This window comes from Erithacus rubecula (assembly GCF_903797595.1).
Source record: "Erithacus rubecula genome assembly, contig: SUPER_Z_unloc_4, whole genome shotgun sequence".
NCBI classification, from domain to species: Eukaryota; Metazoa; Chordata; class Aves; order Passeriformes; family Muscicapidae; genus Erithacus; species Erithacus rubecula.
The window spans coordinates 75500-85969 of NW_027635670.1; the positions used below are offsets into that span (position 1 = coordinate 75500).

The 10470-nt window shown below is 36.6% G+C and overlaps 1 protein-coding gene across 1 annotated transcript; it reads right to left on the reverse strand.

Moving 5' to 3' along the window:
- Positions 1 to 208: 208 nt before the first annotated feature.
- On the reverse strand, positions 209 to 10462 carry LOC306814982 (uncharacterized protein). The gene is made up of 8 exons (XM_079331544.1): positions 10424 to 10462; positions 9566 to 9745; positions 8956 to 9101; positions 7351 to 7405; positions 6031 to 6147; positions 2954 to 3089; positions 2355 to 2417; positions 209 to 828 (listed from the first exon to the last, which is right to left on the reverse strand). The coding sequence occupies exons 2-8, from the start codon at positions 9623 to 9625 to the stop codon at positions 809 to 811; spliced, it is 597 nt and encodes a 198-aa protein (XP_079187670.1). The 5' UTR covers positions 9626 to 9745; positions 10424 to 10462; the 3' UTR covers positions 209 to 808.
- Between the last annotated feature and the right edge of the window lie 8 nt (positions 10463 to 10470).

Sequence of the window (10470 nt, forward strand, 5' to 3'; positions counted from 1 at the left end):
GTAGCAAAGACCAAGAGCAAATATTAAATGTTATCTACTCTTAGTTTCTGCTACATTCTTCTGCTTTTCATTTTGGAAAGCAAACTCAGAGCTGTCTCAATGGAGTAAACAGGATCACATAAGGATCACATACAAAAAGCTTGGGGAAAAACACAAAGCCATGCAAGGCAATAAATATCTAATCTCATAAGGGAGCCATTAATACAACTCTTCCAAAAATGAGTATTTTTATTACCTGCTCAGGACAGTCCTGTGGTTTGAAATCCTTTGAGTAAAACAATTTAAACAACCAGCTCTATGAATGACAGTGAGACAATCCTTTCTTTTCCCCAACCTTTCAGGAACATACCACTAATTTTGAGCACACCATTAAATACTGTTTCCATTACCAGAAATCTTGATCATGAATGGAATCTTGTCCTGAATTCTTGTCAAGTATAAGATTTATTTTACTAAGAAAGACAAATAAAAAGGAAAACTTTTACCACAACAACAGCTAGCAAGCACTTTAGGTTTCTAGTAGAATATTTTCAGCTTGTAATTTGTACTTATAAATAGCAATCATTGCTGTCTGTGGTTAGGACAGACAGTTGCTTTTCTCTCTTTGAATTCCTTTTGTGCCTGATGAAATTACTTTTCAGGCTTACTAGGTCAGCAAATGTCTTTTAATTCATAAATGCTAGCATGGAAGAAGCTGTTAGTCTCCCAGAATTACAAAAGAAGATTCTGATTTTATTGTTCTTTAGTTTATTAGTCACAAATCTGCACAGTCTTTAAGTAACAGAAAGATGGGTATAACTTCATCCACTTAGGAATAGTTCCAGAAACCTGAAAAAAGGAAATAAAAGAAGTAATAAACAAGTAAACAACTAAACAAAATGAACAAAAAAACCCCAACAACAACAAAACACCAAATCCTACCACCACCACTCCCCAAAACATCCAACTAACAACCAACCTTATCCAAACTAAAACCAAAAGCACCCAAGCAAATATGGGCCAACAGAAAAAAGTAATTACAGTAGTAATTTTTTATGTCTCTGTTAGTTTTCACTACTGTGAAACTGTTCAACTACTGTTCAACTACTGTTCAACTGTTTGCTTCTTAAGTGCTGATTTGAAACACACTGCAACTGATTATAGATATTAATCCTTAATGGACAAAGGGCATTAGCACAAATACCCTGCCCTAGGTAATGTTGAGAAACAATAGCACTTGATTTGACGTGCTACAAATACTCACATGAGTCTTTAACCTCTCTCCTAGTGTGACTTTATGATGCTGTATTATATCCCCTCCATCTGCTTACACAAGATATTGAGTTCTGTGCCTTTCAGACTGGTTTTGAGAGCAAAGGGTGGGGAGAAGAAGTGGGCACTTTGTGTGCAGAAGCTCTATCTAACTCCCCTGGAATTAATTTCTCAGAGACTGTGCTGTCCGCAGCACAGAGAACAGGAGACTGCTATTCTTTGCTTTTAGTTAGTTTTTTGTTAGCTGAGGCCAGAATTTGTTAGGGGTTTATTTTGGTTTTTTTTTGGTTTTTTTTGGTTTTGTTTTTTTTTTGTTGTTGTTGTTGTTTTTTGTTTTTGTTTTGTTTTGTTTTGGGGTTTTTTTTTTTTTTGTTTGTTTGGTTGGTTGGTTGTTTGTTTGGTTTTTTTTAACTTTCTGTTCAGCTATTGTTCAGTCTGGGAAAACCAGGACTACTGCCTGGGGGTCCCCCAAGCTGCTCTGTGGCTGGGATACCAGACCAGGGCCCGGAGAGAGTCCTGAGCTCCAGAGGGACTGAGAGACAGCCAAGCCAAGCCAAGACACATCCACAAAAAGAATTCTGAACTAACGAAGCACTCTTTCTGAACTTGCCATCTCTGCAGAGCAACAGGAGGTTTTATGATTTGAAATTATTCTTTTTTTCATGTTTGTGAATACTCTTCTTGTTAAAAACAATTTTTTTCCACTTTTCTCCAAGGAGATTTTTCTCCCAAACTGCTTGGGGTAAGGGCTACTGAATTCTGCTTTCTGGTGGGGGTCCCTTTGGAGATTTCCACCCAGAATTTGCCCTGGACCAGGACACCCATCATCATTATAATTCCTAGACTGTGTTTTTTTAATCAAGAAAACAACCTTATTCTACAATCTCTCTGATAAAAAATGTAATCTATGTGTTAGATTTCGCCATCCCCTTTCTCTTCTGAAAAATGTCTCAGAACATTTCTGTTAGGCATAGGTTTACTGTTCCTTTGTCTTTATACTTAACTATATTTAGATTTGCCTACAGAATCTATCCAGCATGAAGGGAGGTGCTGGCAAGGAATCTAAATCCAAATGACTATAAGTGCTTCAAAAACAGGCTTACCATCAGGAGCAGGACCATGAGGTGTACTGGCTCCTTGGCGTACAAAGCGAAGCCAAAAAGATTCTGTAAAGAGAAAGTAGCTTCAGGGGAGGAAAATTTAAAAAACCAAGGAAATTTGGAGAACTGAATTAGTTATGGTTGGAAAGAAAGGCTCTTACATAAATGTGAATGGGTTATAAAAGAAAGGAGAAAAACAGCCTGTGGTAAAAAAAAAAAAAAAAAAAAAAAGAAAAAAAAAAGAAATGAAAAAATTTTAAAATAGCAATTTTAAAAAAATCATAAGCTAAACTCCCACCCAACCACCACCACCTTTCCCCAAAACCAAAAAATATCCAATGAACCAAACCTAAATTAAAGCCAAAAATATCCAAGAAAATAGGGAGGAACAGAAAAGAAATTTACAGTGGTAATTTTAATCCCTCTATTAGCTTGCACAATCCCCTTTCTTTTCTGAGACAAGTGTCACAACGTTTCTCTTAGCACTAGTTTACACTTAGTTTAGACTTAAGTATTTCCTACAGAATGTGTTCAGCATGAAGGGAGATGCGGGCTAGGAACCCACATCCAAATAACTAAAATTGCATGAAAAGCAGACTTACCATCAGGAGCAGCATCAGGAGGCATAACGGCTGCTTCAGGTTGGAAGTGAACTCGCAAAGATTCTCTTGCAATTGTTGATGCCTCAACTCTGGCAGCTGCCAGTGAGTAGAGACCCATAAAACTTATAACGACATGCTTTAAGTAAACGTAAAAGGAATCATTAGTGCAGGCCAGATACATTTAAATGCCAAACAGCACACATCCAAATTTGTTACAAAAGACACGGGATTTTTTTGTGGAGAAATCAAACACAGTTTGTAAGCCAGGCATAATTTCAGTCCTAGGACTTAAACATGAATAAGGTCTAACACTGGATTTTATATTTCTTCTAAAATCTTGAATATTAATATCATTGATGAAAAGGAAATGACTCCACATCCTATCTAGAAGATGCTTTGATGGGATGTTTTGAGCAGCATTGAGCACTTGATACAATTTTTTCATTTTATTTCAATACAAGACTAAGTGCAGGTTCAATTCCTGTTCACAAAAAATTACCACATTCAAAATGAGTCAATTTACTAATCCTTTCACCCACAAAAAAAATGGCAGTAACAAAAGAAACATTGTAAACCTACAAACATCTAAATGCAAATAATCTGATTGCAATATAACTGGGAAAATGTAGCTATTTCCATGTATGTAGTGGAAGAATGTCCCCATTTTGTTATATCGACTAGATTGATGATAAAGTTATCAAGATAAGAGAGCACAAATGATTTGGCAGTACTGGTAACTTTATATCTACCCCAAGTACTCTCAACTAAGTATTGAAATTATTGGTCTTCTTTACAGTGCTTAATCACATTTTATTTCTTATTTTATTAATAATTTTTCCTTTCACATTGTATGAAACTGGTCTTTTGAATGTAAACTTTTGGCATAGAAAAACATCAGCTTAGTACCAGAGGGATTTACAAGTTTTTTTTTTCAGTTTTCCTTTCCTTGGTTTCACACTGCTGCTTTTCAGAATAGACCTTAACACAGCTGAAATCAATCAGATGATGTCATTGTGGTGTCTGGGAAACAGCAGTGGCAAATTATCCCGTATCACATCTTTTCTCATCAGAAAGAATCTCCAAAATCTCTTGGTGCTATGGTTCTTGTCCTAAAAGAAGATTCTTGCAGATTTTAAGGCCTTTAATTGAAATGCACCAGTCACAGACGAAGGCAGCCCTGGAGGATGTGCCTGCAAACAGCTCCACAGCTTTGAATGACAAGTGTCCCTAAAGTGATTCCCAGCTGCTTACCTCACTCGAGATTGCATGATTGCCCTTAATACAGTTAGGCATAGAGTAAAATTAAAATCCATTAGGTGATCTCTGGCTATAAAATGCCAATTTTATAGTAAAACCTCAATAATGTGCATGGAAAGGAATCAAACAGGAACTAGAGATGATGGCAGGGGAGAGAGAGAAGGGATAGTGAGGGAGAGGAAAAGGGAAAGAGAAAAGGAAGTTCACAGTGCCACAGACTGTGAGCCATTGCTGCTGTTTATGTATGTCCTCAGTTGCCAAGTGTACCTGAAACTGCCAGGTGAACAATAACTTTACAATTCTGCCCCACCAGGGATCTCCCCAGCATGTACTGTACTATGTTAGTTATACCACAAGCACTTTGTGCAAATATGAAATGCAACATTTTCTGTTTCTGACTCTCTTCCACAAAGAAAGAGGGAACAAGTTGCAGGTGCTTCTGCAATCATTGTGAGGTCAAAAAGAATGGGAGTTGGCATAGGACAAAAAATGAAACAAAAAACCCAAATAAAACCCCAAAAACCAAAAACAAATCAGAAGCAGCGTCCACTACCAAATTAGAAAAGCAAGATTTGGTGATTGCCATAACACGTCCTGTGAAAAGATACCACTCGTGGGACCTTTTGTGCAGCTCTAAAATGGATCATCACTGAAGGGGAAGCATTTGTAATTCTACCTTTTGACAGAAAATTCATCTGTGTTAACTAAGCTTCATGGGAATCTCAAGGCGTTACATATTTTAGTGGGACAACCTGATAATGCACATAATTTATATCCTTATCATGTTGAAATGCATGTATGCATACAAGAGGGCTACTGTGAGAAATTTCCAGATTAGAATCTGCCTTTCTTGAATGTTTGATTTTGTGACCCTGATCCTGCAATTGTATATTGCATTAGAAGAGAAAATTTACAATAAATTGGAAGGAATTACTACAGAAACACACACTGTATGCAATACTTACCTTGTCTAAGTTCCTTGCACTTTATTACCTGCTCTCTCTCTTGTTCAGACAGAGAAGTACAATGAAAGAAATATGTACTCACTCTGCCTTTTGTTCTCTTATTAGAAAGAAAAAATCTACCTTAGCACTAACGTATTCTGCACAACTATAACGACTAAGGGATAGTTTCTGTAGAAGGCATCAAACTTAACAATAAGGAGACATTGCACTGAATCTGTGTTCACAGCTGAAAATACGGCACATTTTCAGTTAATTTCTCTTTTTTCCACTTGTTTTGTCCTAACAAAATTGGTATTTTGAAATGTGCAAGTCTTTAAACCAACATGAGCAAAACAGCTTCCATATTTAAAAATTCTAAATAACAGTTTCTTTTAAATGAGGAAATGCTCAAAAGCCTAAATTAACTGTGGGTTGAAAAATATCTGATACAGACCAAGAAGGAGCATGAAAATCTTGTCTTTTTTGTTTGGTTGCTTTTGTTTGGTTGCTTTTACTTGTTCGTGGAGATCTTACTTGGTTTAGTTTTTTGGTCTTTTTTAAAAATCAGTCTTGTGTATATTAATGGGAAAAAAGGGAGGGGGGTAGAGGGGTATTAATTTTCAGATATATATACTTTTTTCAATCTTCGCATTCCCATCTGTTACTTAACTCTGTAACTGCAAAATAGAAAGTTGCTATCATCTCTGAAATACCATGTGCAAGAGTATACACAGAAATTATCTTTCACCTATTGACTACAATAGTTTGAAAGTTTTTGCTCTCCACATGCTCAGAGCAGTATGTGCGTCTGCTGTATCTCAGATGCAAAAAATGAAATTAAAAAAAAAATTAATTAGGATTGGTTTTAACTCTGACCTGGAATGCTGCAGCCTCTGGCCTGCCCCTCATTGCTTCCTCTGGAAGGATCTCCAGCTGCAGGCTGGGGAGCAGCGTGGCTGCTTCAGCACCTGATGCCACAGCCTGGTCTCTGACCTGAAGTGAAAAAACAAACCCAGCATTAACAGTAATTCTCCTTCAGACACACCAGCTGGGATGAACTGGGTCTCCTTGAGCCCATTGAGTGGACTGGCATTGATTGCTGGATCTAATATCCATGAATAAAGTATGATCGATTTTCATTGCAAATAAATCTCTAATGCACAGTGCTGGGAGAGAATGTTACAAAAAGACCAAACCAAACCAAAGTAAAACCAAAAACAAACAAAAAACCCCAAAAACCACCTTGCACTGGTCTGAAAAGAGAAAGGCCAAGGATATGGCAAGCATGTATTACTGTAAAAACACAGCGCTTGCATGACATCCACTTCCAAAATTTGACAGAAGGCAGTGTGAAGATGATGGCACAAAGGAAAGTTTTTATCAGCAGAGTTTGCTGCAGGAGTTTAGGTTCTGTCAGTTTCTGTGAACATTAAAGGAAAGAGACTTGAAAAAGGCATCTGAAAATTAAATTAACAACAGTATTGGTGAATGCAGAAACTGAAATAGAGGTTCCCATGTTGCTAGGAATTAAAAAAGCAGTAAGGGAAATTGACACTCCAAGGTATGAAGACACTTCTTTTGCTCTGTGCTGCTCTAGATTAAAAACAGTTATAAAACTCTCTGCCATTAGAGCTATAATTGAAAATAACACTTTCTCCTAAATAATTAATATATACAGCTTTGTTGGACCTTCAAATTGTCCTATACCAGGGCACAGTTGTAAAAGTCAGAGAGAAAACTTTAAAATATGCTTTAAAAAGTACAATAGAACTTCTGATAACGGATTATGACTTGCTAGCTTGCCATTTATGATGATTCCAAGGTTAAAGTAGCAAACACAAAGCCAAATGTTTTATGACCACTAAGTGTATGACCTCATTACTCAGTAGAAGGTTAAGTCCACAACAATTGCCAATTTTTGTTGTGTTCCATTAGTCTTTGCTTGGCAACCAGAAACAGTGCTCAGTGAGGGAAGGAAAGTGAATTTTGTCATAATTTCTACATTTAGAAGAAGTTGTGTACTACAAAGTTGCATTTTATTTCACTCGTTTTTTTTAAGATAGAAGAAGTTGAGGGGGGAAACTTAACCACTAGGGAAAGCAAGTTGTTTTGCAGCAACTTTTCCCCTGAGAATAAGCAGTTCTAAGGCTTTGGCATGTTAGGACACAAATCAGAGGGAACACTTCAAATTCTTACCGCATTCAGGGTGGCATCCACAACTTTCATATGATTAATGATCAACGCTTTATCTCTATTATAAAAGAAAAAATCAAAAACAAAACAAAAACAATAGAGTATCTTTATAGAACTGAAGCTCTACCAATGTAGAAATTAATCTTCTGCTACTTTATGGCTGTCATGTCTTGTAAAATAATTGTTGATAACTCAAACTGTGGGGATTTTCTCTCTTTTTATATCTCCAATGCAAACCCTAAAAAAGTTCATGTATCACTATTTGATACATTTCCATTGGAAGGATGCTTCTGTCAAAGATAAGCAATTAAAACAGATGTAATTATAGGCCTATCAATGAAGAAGCATCATAGCTTGGATATAGAGGCAATAAAAAGTCTCTAGCAGGATGGTATTATATTCTTGTATTGGAAAACACTGGCAGATTGTGTTTATTTAATCTGTTTAATATGTTTCAAGGGGGAAAAAAACCCTATTTGTTGTGAAGAGTTGCTAGAACAATCAATTGAAGGGTTGTTTTCTTTGTTGATATTCAGCTGCTATATACAGGGAAAAAATGCCAGTTTTAAAGCCACTTCACATTAAAATAACCTTTTCTGCATATATGTATGGCCACAAGGAATGATCTTTACTATAATGTTTGAAATACATTGGGGAGGATGAAAAGGACAAGCTTTCTAGAACATAACCTTCTGCAGGTGACACTTGCTTTGATCAAACCATATCAAATAACATTTGTCATTTTAATTAGCTCATGAAACATTTCATTGAGGACTATATGAATTGCATCATTTCCTTAGTGCATAAAACCCTTAAAGCTTCTCAGATGTTGTTCTTCAGAGGTCAAATGACCCCAGGCATGATGAGAAATTTTAATTAACTAAATTTTCTTGTAGATCCTAGCCATTGAACAACAATATTCATAATAGATGCTTCATACTATGGTAAGTATTAGAAAACAAAGTCTGCAAAGATTTATTTTTTTATCTGACCATGTGACTGTAATAGGTCAGTAATAAGTCAAAGAGGTTCCTTTTGATGACCAGTCTTTTCAAGAGCAGTGCTTGAGCCTTTCCTTCCACTCCAGGTTATGGTGTAAATGGTACAAAACTCCCTGAAATCAGCTGGAAGATCTATCTTGTCCCACAGGAAAGGCTAGCTCCAAAATGGGTTTCAGTCTCTTTGGCAGCTAAGACCTGAACCCTTGCTGATGCCTCTGTATTTACTATAAATAAATTGTATTTGTCTACAAAAAGATGGCATGGAAACACAGAGAACAATCAATCATTTCTTAAATAAAAAAACTTTACGGATCTGCCAAAGAGATATTGTCAGATCAGTAAGAAAGCACAGGTGGTTTTTTTTGCCAGTTATTTCAGAGCCCAGAATTTGGAGCACTATTATGGAATAACTGCATAAAATGTATGACTTAGTGTTTTGAACTAACACTTTTGTTTTTAGAAGAATATCCCTGAATTTCAAAAAAAAGAGACAGATGTAGTTTTCTCCTCTAGCCTAACACTGGCCAGGCCTAAAACCCTGTCCATGGAAGTAGGAATTGAAATTTTTGTTCATTTTAAGGGACATCCCCCTGACCCCAGGGCTCACTTTGCTGCCTGTTGGAGGGCGTGTTCTGCCTCCTGGAGAGCCTCCCACAGCTGCTGCCGGTCCTGCTCCATGTCTTTCAGGAGTTTCTTCTGGTCATTTAGAACTTGGTCTCTTCTCCTCAGCTCCTCCGTTGCATCAGAGAGGCTCTGCCAGCAGACAGAGGGCAGAGTTACTCATCATCCCAAATAAACTTCACTTTAGGCTATTGTCAATGTGGATGACAAATTGATTTCAAGAACTTCTCCTGAGCATTCATTTTGAATACCCTCATTCCAGCTGACTTTGCCCTGCTAAAGACAAATCTTCTTTTAGGATACAGAAATCACAACATTTCCAACCAATGGGAGAACCTGGATTTCTGAAGACGAAGACCAAACTGGAATTTATACGGGATATTTTGTTCTATGAATCTAAAGGAAACCAGTGGAAGAGGGGTATTTCTAAATACATCTGCCTTCTAGTTTAGTGATATTTACAAGGCAAGTTTTCTGGAAAATTCTGTTAAAAGTTAATCAATATTATGCTTGCTTTCCAAAGGAATACAAATCAAAAATGTGTAGAAAGGAGAATCTCTTTTAAGCAAGAGTGTCTCCAAATGAAATACACTTACATGCTGAAGTTCATTTAATTGGTCTTGCAGTCTGTGGGCTTTTTCAGCATCTTTTTGCATCTCATGGAAAGACCATTTGAATTCTTCAAGCTGCAAGTGCAGTGAGCGGGACTCTACCTCTGCAGTATGAAGCCTTTGCGAAAATTCAAATATTTCTTGCTGCAAGATTTCTATGTTTCTCTGTCAGCAAACAGAAGTTGATGGGCTATAAAATCTGCTGTTTTAGCAATAAAATAAATAATATTTAAGACCCAAGAAAATTAAGACAGAACTATTATTTTTTCCTCTGTCTCTAAAAGACATACACAAGGGCAAAAGTTTGAATCTGTCACCTACCATGTGTTACTGCAAATTCTGTTCACAAGGAAGTACTATTTTCACCTCAAGTCTACTATAAAATATTATGACAGAAAGAGTTTATCCTTTCATTTTAGCTAAATGGAAGAAGGTTCTCTTTACTGAAAAAAGGAGAAACATGAGAAAACATGTAGCCTGTAACATGTTCTCATGTTTTCTCAAATAAACATGAGAAAATGGAAAACAGTAATGAAAAAAGCAACCTTAACATTTACATCAAGCTAAATCAAATTTGTTCTTAGAAGCTAATACAGTTCTAGTAGAATTTTAAAAAAATATATTTTATTTGGATACACTAAACCTCCTCCAAAAAATCTTTTTCAATAAAAGAAAAGACCTATCCACACCCTAATGTGTGACAAATCAACTTGTGAGTGCCCACACAGTCGTACTTCATTGAAATGGACTCACGACCAGCCTGAAACAAAATGAATGGTGCTATGAAGGGAGCTTAACTGTTACTGTAAATCTTGTGTTTCTATGAAGGAGGAATCTGCTTACTGTGCTGGGCAGTCTGTCATACAGTCCAGCTTCCAGAGCCTGGGCAT